The 13,663-nt window shown below is 52.6% G+C and overlaps 5 protein-coding genes across 5 annotated transcripts; 3 read left to right on the top strand and 2 right to left on the bottom strand.

Moving 5' to 3' along the window:
- Positions 1–56: 56 nt before the first annotated feature.
- Positions 57–2,359, bottom strand: ALTATR162_LOCUS10170 (uncharacterized protein; the record flags this gene model as incomplete). Its single annotated transcript, XM_043317806.1, has 2 exons — positions 57–1,947; positions 1,995–2,359. The coding sequence occupies 2 exons, from the start codon at positions 2,357–2,359 to the stop codon at positions 57–59; spliced, it is 2,256 nt and encodes a 751-aa protein (XP_043173741.1).
- A 2,115-nt stretch (positions 2,360–4,474) lies between these two features.
- On the top strand, positions 4,475–6,223 carry ALTATR162_LOCUS10171 (uncharacterized protein; the record flags this gene model as incomplete). The annotated part of the gene is made up of 2 exons (XM_043317807.1): positions 4,475–5,168; positions 5,217–6,223. 2 exons carry the CDS (start codon positions 4,475–4,477, stop codon positions 6,221–6,223), a joined length of 1,701 nt encoding a protein of 566 aa, XP_043173742.1.
- Positions 6,224–7,268: 1,045 nt separating this feature from the next.
- ALTATR162_LOCUS10172 (uncharacterized protein) lies at positions 7,269–8,038 on the top strand (the record flags this gene model as incomplete). Its single annotated transcript, XM_043317808.1, has 3 exons — positions 7,269–7,584; positions 7,682–7,798; positions 7,884–8,038. 3 exons carry the CDS (start codon positions 7,269–7,271, stop codon positions 8,036–8,038), a joined length of 588 nt encoding a protein of 195 aa, XP_043173743.1.
- An 891-nt stretch (positions 8,039–8,929) lies between these two features.
- ALTATR162_LOCUS10173 (uncharacterized protein) lies at positions 8,930–11,120 on the bottom strand (the record flags this gene model as incomplete). Its single annotated transcript, XM_043317809.1, has 2 exons — positions 8,930–10,257; positions 10,307–11,120. 2 exons carry the CDS (start codon positions 11,118–11,120, stop codon positions 8,930–8,932), a joined length of 2,142 nt encoding a protein of 713 aa, XP_043173744.1.
- Positions 11,121–11,768: 648 nt separating this feature from the next.
- ALTATR162_LOCUS10174 (uncharacterized protein) lies at positions 11,769–12,254 on the top strand (the record flags this gene model as incomplete). The annotated part of the gene is made up of 1 exon (XM_043317810.1): positions 11,769–12,254. The coding sequence occupies one exon, from the start codon at positions 11,769–11,771 to the stop codon at positions 12,252–12,254; it is 486 nt and encodes a 161-aa protein (XP_043173745.1).
- Positions 12,255–13,663: the final 1,409 nt, after the last annotated feature.

Here is a 13,663-nt window from a genome sequence, read left to right on the forward strand (position 1 = left end):
ATAGCATACTGTAGTTTTGTTTGAACATTCGGGTATCTTATACGCTGAATCAAGATTTACTTCATGTCTTCCATCTCGCTCATCTCGCGCACTAGTCGCACACTATCCGCTTCTCTGACCCATTCCTCGATCCTTGCACCGACATCTCCAACAAGCTTTTCATATGTCTCGTTGATGAAGAAAAGTGAGGTGTGCGCTGTCACCTCGTCCATGTTCTCCATGAACACTCGTATCCAGGTAGGGTCTTTATTTCCATCCGCGTCTTTGGGTGGTAGCATGCAGAACTTCTTGAGCTTTTTTTGTTTGGCGGGCGCGCTTTCTTCCAAGCCAGTCTTCTGTCGATGGCTGTTTTGGCTGTCCATTGTGGAAAGGGTATATGATGAATCCGCACGGTCGTCTGGCGATTCCTGGCTCATGATCCCGCTACGGGAAAATTCGTAGCGACCATACGGACCCTGATGGCCTTGTTGGGCCGGTTCATGATCTCCAAGTTCCATAGCACCAATATCTTCTTCCAACTCGGTCGTCGCAGATGTTGGTGCTGGTGTATGTCTAGCTGTGTCTTCTGCGGGTATCTTTCCATCGCGCAAGTCTGCATCTCTTTGCCTCTGTCGCGCTTCTTCCTCCCTCTGATCAGCTTCTGCCTGTCTCTGTTCCCTTTCCTTCTGCCTTTGCCTATCTTCCCTTGTCATGTTATTTGCCTCCTCTTCCTTCTTCCGGTCTTCTTTCTCCTTCTCTTTCCTTGCCTTTTCCTGCTCATCTTGTCTCTTTTTCTCTTCCTTCTCCCGTTCCTTGCTCTCCTTGGCTCTTTCCTTTGCCCATTTCTCCTCCATCTTGGTCCGCTCATTAATCGTTTTATTACGCGCCTTGACAGCCTTCTGGTACACCTTCAGTGCCTGATCGTGCTCCTTCTCTGCAGCTTTGCGCTGGGCCTTGTCAGAGAATTGCATCAAATCCACGAATGGTGGCTCTTGTGGAATAGGTGGTATTTCTGGTAAGTTTGGTGGGCCTGCGCTGTCATGCGCTGATTCCTCCCAGGCTCGAGACCCTACTGGACTGGTGGCTGTAAGGGGCTCTTCAGGATTGACAGGTACAACCCCATCCTCTCGATGCTCTTGGACTTGAATGGATAATTCAGGATAATCTGCGATTGGTTCGGGATGCACATGAGTCATCTCTGGTTCTGATGATGTGACTGATGCACTTCTAGACCTCTCCTGATACTCTGGTTGTGACTGTGGTGGTTGTGAAGCTTCACTTGAAGCACTCATATTGCTATCAGGATGCCGTAGTTGCTGACTGGAAGACCGCGATGGAGAGGGCGACTTTGGGGAGGATGATTTCGGAGATTTCGGCTTCTTGGGTCTCCCAGTACTTGCAGTGTAGTAATTGACGAAGCGTACACGAGGTACTATGTGGGCTTGAGGATAACCGGATTTCCTCTTGCTTTCGTCATCTTCTTCTAATGCGCGCACTTTTGCGTATCTGTCTTTCAATTCTTTGTAGTCGGCCATTGCGCTGCCAAACTCGAAATGAGACTTGACGAGGCCTTTCGTAGCCTCCTTCAAGCCGTCCTTGTAGTGCTTGGTAAGCCAGTGTAGGCTATTCTCCCAACCTTTCCTGTTCGCCAGGTGAACATCATTTGGGAAGGCCGGGTTGTAGTTGGGGTCTGTTGGCTTGGGGTTGAAAATCGTACTCATCCTGCTAGGCTTCTTCCCAACGTCCGCATCTTGCACGATTGCGTCTTGCGGCTTTGGTGGTGCACTGAAGATGCTCCCTAGTCCGGCCTTGATGATCCCGGGATGCATGCCTAGGAACGGAACATCGAAATTCACGATTCCAATGATACGATGTCGAAAAACTAACGCAATGTCTGCAGCGAGTAACCCACCCATGGAATGACCGAGTAGAATAACGTCAGTCCATTGATCTTCGTGCGGGGCTAGCCTGACAGCTGTCAGTCCTGAGCATGTTTGTAGATAGGACAATCGAACCATTTCGAGAAATTGTCTCTCGCGATTTCGAGCGAGTCTCTCGACTTGTATCTGGGATATATCTTTGTATGAACCACATGAGATTCTGCGAGTGTGATAGTGACAAGATTATGCACGTGAGCTGGGAAGCTTCGGAAACTTGTTTCGTTGCCCATGAAGCCATGGATGAATACCAGCATCAGGCGCCGTCGCCCTGTGTCGCCTTGCGCAGGATCTGGCACGAGCGATTGCGTTGAAGAGGAGCGCGGGTCTTGCGAAGAAATGCCCATGATGGAGTATGGCGGAGGCGCGTCACTGGTTGAGGAGTCTCGTGGAGGAAGAGGTGGTGGCCGTTTCGAAGGTGTTTGACTTGGAGGCGACGTCATTGTTGGGTGTAGCTGTACCTGTTACTGGATTGGTGACACGCATGAGAATAGTCACAGATTATATACAGCAGGCGATCACTTGAAAACTGGAAAAGTGCTTGCGCAGCTTGGTTGGATGTTCAGTCTGGAGGGGCAATAATGTGGGGTAAACGTGACAGTCCATAGAATACGCAGGGCGGTATCGATACGGCGGATGTCGTATCCACTCGCCACTTGGCGTATTCATCTTCACGTATGCACAACAGGTTAGACATTGCGATAGAATTTCCAACAGCTGAACCCAGCCTTGCGCAATCAATGGGATGTATCTTAGCTAGAGAAGAAGCCAGCGCAAACCGATGCAGTGTTTGGGTATTCGGCAGTCGCGATTCAGAGCGTGGGACCTAATGAAGGCAGGCCTACAGTCTCTTTGAAACAGCATCTGAAGACAAAGGTTGCGACGGAATTGTAGCTCTTCGCCGACGAGTGTCTTGGCATGCAAACAATTCCTGTGTTCGCGTTTCATGGCTGCGCCCGTGTCAGAGATGGCCATGTGAATGTCTGTCTTAAGCTGCATGACTCGAGCATATAGCCGTTGATCACTGAGACTGAGGCAGTAAGGCATGCTTTAAGATTTGTTATTGTCCTTTAACCCTGGAGAAGGAATAGTCAGGCACCGCAAACGCGCTGACGCTGCAAGTCATGAATGAGTGAAGCAGCATGGTGAAAGGCAACGCGGTCCCGATGAAAATATTGGACAGGCGTGGATTCCCTTGTCTTTTGGTAGATGGTGTTCATGCGCAGTGGTTTGCTGACGCGGATTGGTCAGGGGGTTGGAGTAAACATGCTAACGATGGCGCGTTGCATAGATGAAGCTCGTGATGTTGGTGGTGAAGTATGAAGGCCACCCTAGCGGAACAATAGCACTACGACGGCTTGGCAATACGCCAGACACAGCGACACGGGCCGCCTGTGGTTAGAAGGGTACGACGGCAGATTGCAGCAAGCGATGGGCCTAAGGCGTCTAGCCCGACTCGAGGATGCTTGTGCGACAATGGCAGGTGCGACAATACAACGGCAGCAACTAAGAATAACAGACTTCTCAGCGTGGGCCACGGACCTGCATACCAGCGTTCCAGAATGCGGTACCTGAAAGTCCGTCGATGGTTGGTGTGGCGCCACTGCAGGTGCAAGCGGGACGGCTGACTAGCAGACCCTTCTCTACCATGGTACGCCAATTCTCCGAAGCTGATAGTGCCGAAGAATGAAGCACGACGACATTGTGGGCGAGGCAGAGATTACTGCAGAGATTGGCCGTCGTCACCAGTCGTCATGTCTGGACATATTTGTGTTGGTGAGCGCGTGTCATCATATCGTGTACGGGTGGGTCCTTCTATTCCTGGACATATCATCTCGGTTGCGGGCCAATCAGTCCCACAAGGTCTGTGCCAACGGCCTGCCGACCCCAAACGGTTTCTCGTCTCCTCAGCATGTCTCGCTCTGCTGTAGCGTTCTGCTCCTTCTCTCCCACGACGATTCCGCTGCGACGTCGACAATTCACGGACCCAGCGCTACTCCGGCCAAGGGGACCCCCAGGACGATAGCGACGCCCGCTACTACCGCAGCCTTTGGAGCCGCCGTCGCGCGACATCGACACCACATCTGGTCCCACTCCGTTGCACCGCGCACAGCATACCCTCTCGGATACACGACGCTAGAAATTGCGTCCACCGGCTTCCCCATAACCAGCCCGCCCGCCCGCTCCAGACGCGCGACCATCGCGAAGCAAATGCTGGACTATTGATCGCCTTCAGGTACGTATCTTGCTCTGCACTGCTCTGTCCCGCCATGTCTGCCATTCACCCCTCGTGACATGTGAGTGCTGATCGTTGCCCGTCCAGACCATCCCTCAGTCAGTCACCTGGCGTCCATTCTTTTCGACACTTTCACTCTCGCTCCCACGACAACACCCCCAAATCCATTGACTGGACCCCTGCATTGGCTGAAGCCTCTACGTCCGCTCATTTGCACCTACCGTCTCTACAACACATGTTCCGTGAACCCGCCCAATTCGCCACCGATACTCTGGAAGCATCACCACAGTCCACATAGCCTTGGACCGGTCTTTAGACCTTTATGGACGCCGTCGCCACACCCGCCAGGATATCCAGAGTCGATTCGCGCTTCCGCCACCGAGCGCAAATAGTCCCGCCGCACCAAGAACGTGTGCCAGAATCTGAAGAGAAAGAGGAGGAGGAACCCAATCAGGAGAGTTTGATCCTTGGTCCGAGAGGCGGAGACAGCATGAGCAGAGGTCATCGCTTCTTTCACCGCCGCGCTGCGCTAGGGAACACCAAGACAGTGGCGGTTGCCGTCGAAGTAGTTGCGACTGTTGACACCAACGGAAGCCTGGTCGCTCAGGAGACTTTGGCGCCTGTCACACCTCAGGCCTCGAATGGACCCACTGCCCCAGCTGCCCCAGCCATCGCAGCAGCTCCAACAGGATCAGCTCCCTCAGTAGTTCCCGCAGCTCAGCAGCCGCTTCCCTCCGCCCCGTTACCTGGTGTACCAGCAGTACCTACAGTCGCGCTTCCTGTGCTGCCATCCGTTCCAGCGGTTCCGCCTTTTCCCAGTGATCTCGCTGTTCCAACCGTTCCTGCGTATCCATACCCTACAGGTATCCCTGTTGCCCAAGCCGCCGTCAGCTCCGACTTCGCGAGCGCATCTCCCATTCCAACAGGCGGTCCCGAAGGCACTGCGACTCCATCTGCAGCCCCAGATGCCGCACCGCTTTCAGCAATAAGTTTCATCTTGAACTCAACAATATCAAGTAAGTTGGACGGCACTGTTGATATCACCATTATCTGACATTCCATAGGCACCGCTTCTTTACTGCCGTCTTCCTCCTTCGCTTCCCTTGACAGCATCTCCGCGTCAACATCGGCTGAACTGATTGCAAGCATCGCAGCAGTTCCAACTCGTTCCGCATCTTCATCTTCATCTGCACCTACATCTGCATTGCAGGCCGTGTCCTCGTCTAGCAGAGCACCATCTTCTCAGACATCAGCGGACTCTTCTGTTACTCGCAGCACGGCGATTGTCTCGGATGCAGCGTCAACAACAGCATATTATGGTGGTGCCGGTGGTGATGCGTCTGGAACGGCCTTTGCCCCTGCTGCCACCACAGCAGCCGCCTCAGATGCGGACGCTAGCACCAGTCCCTCTCCACTCGAGACCCCGCAAGTGGTTGGAAGTGTAGTGGGCAGTCTTGCCGGCGCCGCGCTCATCCTTGCCATAATACTGCTGCTTCTGCGACGTCACAAGCGAAAGCAGGGTGGTGCTCTACAGCTCACAGGCGACGATCACACCGACAACAACCAGTCGATGAGGCAAGCACCCACTACGAGCAGTACTCTGGTTCCTGTTGCCTTCTTGAACCGCTTCTCTGCCATGTCGGGCAAGACAGCAGAGACCAACCTTAGTGGTGGTGAGCGGAGCTTCCAAAGGGTATCAGGTCGCAAACTTCCGTCCGCGTTTAGTGAAGGCATGACATCAGACCAGTTCTCTCAAGGCGGCACAATGTCTGGTTCGTCCTTCTACCAAGACGAACACGGTATCTATGGCGGCCCCGGTATCTCCAAGGAGTTCGGCAAGGAGATCGGCGACAGCTCAATGACTCGAGAGTCAGGACAGATGAACATTCGGCCCAGTCCAGCCAGGACACCAGTCATACGGCATCCTGATGACGGCAATCCCTTCGCGGACCGCCACTACCTCAGTCCACCACAATCTCCCAATCCCGATGTCCCACCAAGGGGCACTCTTGGTAGAAGTCTGCCCTCTGCGGATGGATCCAGGTCATCTCGGTTTACGGAGAACGTTTGAATGACCCATCAGTCCTTTGTTGCCTTCTTACTCTCGCTCAGCATTTGTTTTACCTCACGACACGCATGAACGTGCGTATTGCTTATCTTGCACTGCACCTACCATCTCGCATCTCTCGTCGGTCTTGTCTTGTATACCCCAGGACCCGCTCGACATGTTCCACTACTCACCACATACTGTCCTTAATCCGGCCGCAATTTGACGGCCCAGAACTAATGTCTTGTCGGTTTCCTCCACTGTTGTTGTTTTATCATAGTCATCTCAGCTTCCATTCTTCACGATACTGCCGGGTCGGGAGCGGTGCCTAGTTTCATACCCCCGGTTTTACTTGATGGAGAAATCCTCAGGTCTCGACCGTTTGTTTATATCGGCTCTGTGGTCCGTGTATATATTCTTTGCTGAGCTTCCCCGAAGCCAGCCTTGTGCATATGGTTGCCATGTTTGTCATGTATTTTGGGGGCGCGAAGGAACTTGGGACTAGAGGTCTCGGTGGAGTTCATAATGGTCTCTGCCAATACTCAAAAGTTCGGTCTTACAAAAACTACAAACTACACCTGCGTGCGCCACGTTGAACCAGTGATGCGAGGTACTCTGCGTCTATTTTCAGCAGACATATAGACATGATTCGCCAATCAGCTGAAGTCTGCCCGCTGTATTTTCAGTCAGCGTAGCATGCATGACCGTTCACCCCGCACGTCCAAGTGTTGTGCATCATCTTCGAAGACTCATGATAGGGTAGCTCGCTTCCTCAATGTCAGCGTTGTCGGGTGATCGGCCACACTCAGCCTCACCCGTGCTTGCCTAACCACAAGCACTGCCCCACGATCGTCGGAAGCACTTGCTAGCGTCACGTAAGGCTGCCTATGTCAAAACAATTAAAAGCTCATGCTTACAACAATGTCATACCTAACTCTACTACTCTCTCTCAGACTTTCAACAGTGCAACACCAGACCCCATCCTTCCAGACCTACCCTCATACCTAACCGCCCTTTTGCAATAAACACATTAACAACGACAACAACAATAAACATCACACCACCAACCATGGCCTCTCTCGCTCCAGCCCCCCAACCCATCGGCGTATTCCCCCAGTTCCTCGCCGCACGCCCAGAAACCCTTGTCCTGAAAGAAAAAGTCCTCTCCCTCAGCGGCGACAGCTTCAGCATCAAGCTCGCAAATGGCACGCCAGTCCTCCAAGTCGAAGGCAAAGTCATGAGTTTGACTGGTCGCAAGAAGATGTTCGATATGCAGGGCAATCACCTGTGTAGTATTGTGAAGGAGCATTTTCATCTCCATTCTACGTATGTGGTTGAGAGTGCGAAGGGGGAAAAGATTATGGAGGTTAAGAGTAGTTTTAAACGTAAGTTTCCGCCTCTAATGCTAGTAGAGGGAGGAAAGAGGAAAGAGGGTGGAAGGGTGGTGATGATTAGATGGAATGTCAACTGACCGTGGTGCAGTAATGGGAAGCAAAGCAACAGCGACATTTGCTTCATCCAATGGGAAACAAGAAGTCCTCACCATGCGCGGCAACTTCTTCGATACTCAGGCCGATATTCTGGATGAAGCCCAAGGCGGTATGTATCTCCCTCCCTACCCCTTTTCCTCTCCATTTGAGCAACAATACTCCTCGAAGCGGAACACAATGCTAAAGATTATTAGGTCTGGTAGTCGCCCGCATCGACCGCAAAATCCTTAGCGGCAAAGACATATTCTTCGGCCAGCAAACCTACGGCGTGCAAATCGCACCAGGCGTAGACATGGCGCTCATCGCTGCACTGTGCATCTGTCTCGATGAAAAGAACAATGAGAGCTAGAAGAACTCGCGGAAGAGAAAGAAAATACCGCTTGTCATGTCCCTGGCGAACAAGGCGACTAAGGGGAGGAGTAATACGTGGATGGACACCGCGACGAAGGAGAGGGTGGGGATGAGGAGGGGGACTTGGTAATGGGCTTTTGTGTTACTTGATTTGTATACCCTTTGCGTTGAAATGATGACGATGGTTTTATTTCATTCCTAATATTTGTGACGTTCGCATGAGTACTTACTAAATTGCTACCCTCAACACCAACCTCATGAACAGTGGTGGGGTTTTCACTGCAGCGGTTAATAGAAACCAGGGTCGTCTACAGACAGATCATCACATAGGAACAAAGAATGAAGCATATAATCCTGATATTACAGAGCGCCTTTTGGTGCTCACTCATAGCCATCCCGACAGCTATACACGACAACACCTATAACCGAACCCAAAAAATAGAACAAATGAGAAATCTAATTGGCAAAAATACAAGGGAAACGTGGCAAGAGGCACGTCCCACAAAATATATGCTAGTAATGCAAGTTCAACATGAAACAGAACGGGACGAATGGAGGTAAACAAGGATGGGAATGAATCAATAGCTACGCATGGGAGATAACGAGAACGCCTGCCGATGAATGCTATGCTTGACTCCAGAAAATATCACACCTCTTCATCTTCTACAACATAACTTTTGGTCCTCGAGCTTGTTATTGTGCGCTCATGTCTGCATGCATTATCTCTCCCAAGCCTTCCGCAGACGGGGGGTATATATGCCACATTGCTTAGTATGTGGCGGAGGCGGGAAGAACTGCTGCGAGGATAGTGCGACAAGGTCAGCGAGGACCTGTGGAGTTCAGGCGCAGACCGGATCTTTGTGGTTGTCAGACCAGCTACCACGACCAATTACTTCGACCCAGCGAGCAATTCAGATCCCGGCACATTGTGGCCAAAGTCCAAAATCAAAGTCCGGCCGTCTTGGCTGGTAGCGACGACACGTCTGTAATCGCTCTTGGCCGAGAGAATCCAGCTCGTAGTCCAGTTCTTGTACACTGCATATGTTTGTCCAGTCTCGTAGTCGGACACTTGTATACTCTGATCGTACGAACCGGAGACGATGCGGCCGTTGAAGGCATCAAGGAATAGGGATCGCACCAAACCGTCGTGCTTGACACGGCTGTGGACAAGCTCGCCAGTTGAAGCATCGAACTTGTACACGACGTGATCGTTGCCTCCGGCAAGAACGTACTTTGCATCATCAGAGAACTCAACAGCTGCGAGACCACGGTCTTCAGACGGGAAGTCTTTGATCGAAACACCAGTCTCAAGGTTCCAGAGCTTAGCTACACCGTCGCCACTAGCGGAAACAAGGAAGTTGCCGCGTAGCTGGACGGCGTTGACAGGTCCTCGGTGGCCCTTGAGTGTGCGTACGCAGTTGCCAGTCTTACGGTCCCAGACTTTAATCATAGCGTCCTTGGAGCAGGAGATGATGTACTTGTCATCAAGACAGACGTCTAGCACACCAGCCTCGTGGCCACGGAGTCGGTACATAGGAACGTATTCATCGCCAGTAATGTCCCAAACGATGCAAGTGTAGTCTGAAGATCCGGTGACCATAATCTCGCTATCGTACTGTAGGCACAGGATGGAGGCATCGTGGTAATCGGCGGGAACGGTGTATATCTCGTTGCCAACCTTTGTTCCATTGAGCGAAGCGTGGCTAATGACGCGTTCCGGTCGCTCCTCCATGGGCGGTGGTGTGTTTGCCGTTGGGCGGTGGTTGGGACCGCCGTATACTCGGATGCACTTGTAGGTTTTCAGGTCCCACACACGGATGGTTCGATCGCGCGAACCGGTGATGGCCTTGTTTTCGTCGAATTGGCAGCAGTAGACGCTATCTGTGTGGCCATTGAGGTAAATGGCAGCCGGCGTGCCAGCCTTCCATCGGGCGTCGATTGTGCTTCTCGCTCTGAACATCTGCTTCCAGTCTTGAGCAGGCGCCGGGTTGCCACCTGCCATCTTGCCAGTACCCAGACTACCCATCTGTATGGGCGCAGGAGAGACGTGTACTTCGGGTTCGTGTTTGCGGAGGAAGACGTTTCGCCAGACGTGCGGCGACGATGCGTGTTCGTTCCAGCTGCGAGAGACGCGCTCGGCACGTACGAGAGATGCGGCATCGAGATTCGAAAGGACAGTAGTAGCAAGCTCAGCAGGTAGGCGCTGGAAAGGATCAACTGTAACACAATTAGCGTGGCTCCAACGGTAGATAACTAAACAACTTACTCATCTTCTTCTCGGTAACACTGTCGGCGCGAACAATGGGAGAAGCACATGTCATGTCCACACCGCTCTCGTTGTCCTTGATGTCGTCATCACGCATCGACGTGGTGATGAGGCCATTGAGGAAGCGGTGGGTGTGTTCTTGCTCGCGTCGTATCTGGTTCTGGCGGTCCTGGTTGGCTGCAGCGGCTGCTTGTCGTGCGGCGGCGCCCGGTACGGATTGGCTGGGGTAGGAGACGGGAGGAGAAGAGAAAAGTGCCTTGGTAACGTCTGTCGATGGTCCCGAAGCTGTGGGGCGGCGGCGCATGCTACTAAGTCGCCTGAAGGGAGCAAAAGCCTTTGAGCTTGTGCTTTGTGGTTGCAGTTGAAAAGTGGGAATGCCAGAATCTTGGTGTTGCAGGGGCATTCGCGGTTGTGGTTCCGTGGTAGGCTTCTGGCTAGCGCTTGAGGAGGGTAAAGACTCGAATAAGGAATGAATGGACCCCCGACGACGCTGTGCGGGTGTTGCTGAAGACACAGACGACATGCGCCGGCGCGTCTTCTGGCGCGTGAAACTGCCAGCGACGGCACCAAACGCCCGCGAGAAGGAGCTGGCCTGTGAATGTTGCGACAGGCCGTCGGCGGCCATGGTGGCTTCGTTGACGGCGTCCAACATGTTGGTGTCTTTCATGTCGTGCTGGTAGTGGGTAGGGAATGTCTGCGAGATGGTTCGCTTCATCGTGTGCGGTGGTGGAACGGCAGTAGCGTAGGCGTTGTCGTCGTCAACGTCGGAAGAGGTCTTGGGTCGGTGCGACAGGATGGACTGCCTGCGATACATGCTCCCAGGGATGTTGACAGCTAAGCCCTAAGAGTTGCGGTGAAGGGCGAAACTCGAAACAGAGAGCGAATCCTAACGTCGCAGGATAACAACAAGACGCTGGACAGGACAGGGTAGGGCGGTCGATTAAGAGAGCGTGCACAGCAATGCGTGGCTGCGAGGGAAAGGGAGGGTGAAGGGTGGACGGCGGCGGAAAGCAAGAATACGGAAAGGTCGAAAACGGGAGGTTTATAGCACGAGTATTAGTACCTAGGAGAAGGGAAAACAGAGCTTGTTAACAACGCCAGACAACGTGCCACACACTAGGCCAGGAGACTCAGCCGATCTCAAGCCGGTTCAAGTGCCTCCCGAACGTGGTCTGTTCACCAAAGCAACTCCAGATGGGACCCACCCCTGCAAATTACGACTTATCTTATCATGCCAGCACTACACACACCGTCGACGTGCTGCTACGTACGAGAGTACCGCTCAACCACTTGCTGTTGCATCCGGCTTCTCCGCCATCCTGCCACTACACTGCCTCCTGCGTCTCTTCTGCTACACCGCTCCCACGGTACGCCGTAGTCGCTTCACGGTACACCATCGTGAATCGCGTTGAGCACACAACCTAGACCACGCGAAACCGAGCCAAACCATCGCCCAAACATCATGGCATCGTCCGCTCCACCTGCGCCAGCAATACCCAGCGTCTATCGCTTCGTCTTTTGCTGGCTCGAGCCTGCCTCGATCCTCACTGGCGCCATCTATGCGCATTTCTTCCAATCCACCTACCTGGACTTAACGCATGCAGCCAGCTCACCGGGCGTCTCGGTTCCCATCTCAACATCCATAGTCATGTCACAGTTAGCGAATTTGTACCTAGGACTTGCTTTTTTGGAAGCCGCCGTCTTGCGCGCCACAGCAGACGTCAAGGTCTGGAAGACCTTCTTAATCGGTCTGCTTCTCGCCGACCTAGGACATTTACTCACTGTGCTGCCCGTCGGAAGCGACATCTACTGGGCCTTTTGGCAATGGAACGCCATTGATCTGGGGAACGTCCCGTTCGTTTATTTCCTAGCGGTGACGCGCATATGCATGCTCCTTGGCGTTGGCTTCCAGAAGGAAGGTGTAAGGTCGAGATCGAAGATGACATGAAGGCGCACTGACAAATCACGTCTACCATGATACAAATGAAATATTATTACATTCGTCTTCTTTTGTTGTAGTCGTGTCGTCTTGTTGCCATGCATTGTGGCAAGGCTTCCAGTCATCATCACGAACATCGCAATCTCTAATCTCCACAAGTACGCCCATCACAAACAACCCAATTCCTGCCCGACATAGTTCGCCTAATCCCAATTCATCCCTAGCTAGGCAGTCCAACCGAGCAAATTGCAGACATCTTTACCCCAGACCCACAACTAAGACCCTGTCCATCGCGTTGCCCATACCCATTCACCCGTCATCTCACCGACCGATAGGGCTCTCACCGCCCAAATCTCTTCACCAAAACCTTCACCACTCGGAATCATTCCGAACCCAGAACCCAGCTGATCGCAACCTTGCAACCATTGTCAAACTGCAAATAGCAGCTTACCCGCAGCACCACCAACATGCATCGCCTACGCCCTCTCTAACCGCTTCAGAAAAAGAAATCCCAAATTCCGCCTTGCACTCTTTGTCCAACTCGCGCAGTCCGACAAAGCGCTGACACATTTCATGGCTCCTCGAAAAAAATTCATCGCGTGGCATACCTGCGAATGCGCGCCATGCAGCATGCCGAGAATAGCAACTGCTTCTCGCCTTCGCCACGCCTGCTCAGCCTCTTGCCCTGCATAACCGCCATCATCAACCAACACCAAGTAGGGCAAGGGAAGCGGGAGTCCCGGAGGCGAGGAACGCAAACGTCATAATGCCGTATGAAATTTCTTTCTTCTTTTAACTTTCGCATCATAGTCGGCCTTGTCCGCACATCTTTGCTTGGATCATGTTGGGAGAGGCAAAAGAGGAAACAATTGTCGTTGGGAATCCGAATCTCACCCCATCTTTTCGCCGAAACACTAATACTTAGTACCATGGATACGTGCGGTGCCAGCTGCAAGTCCATGACACGCCCCTTGCATCATGCAATGTCAGAACCAAACGTTATTCTTTACATTACCGTATCCATATTGGTACGATGGTTCGCGTTCTAGAAAGGGGGTCATCGTCGACTTGCCCATCTCGGCCTTACCCGCCAGCCGTCATGTGCACCAGTGCCAGGCGTTCGGTGGGGTCGTCTATAAGGGGAGGTGTGTGGAGAAAAGGTGCAATGGATCCCGGCGTGCACGATGCGGACTCGCTAACTATACCGTGGTACGTGTGCTTCCAGACGAGTCTCTGACAACATGTCTGGAGAAGATCCATGGAAATGGGGGGGTTGTCGTAGCGTATATCACGTCACACCTACCCACATCGTCAGGAGATGAACATCGACATCAATATTGAACAAGTTCTAATCTCTATCGTAACCGTTTGTTCATTGAGATCAGTCATTGTTTGCAAAACTACATCACATAGCACAA

The sequence above is a fragment of the Alternaria atra genome, assembly GCF_907166805.1.
Source record: "Alternaria atra isolate CS162 genome assembly, contig: 32, whole genome shotgun sequence".
NCBI classification, from domain to species: Eukaryota; Fungi; Ascomycota; class Dothideomycetes; order Pleosporales; family Pleosporaceae; genus Alternaria; species Alternaria atra.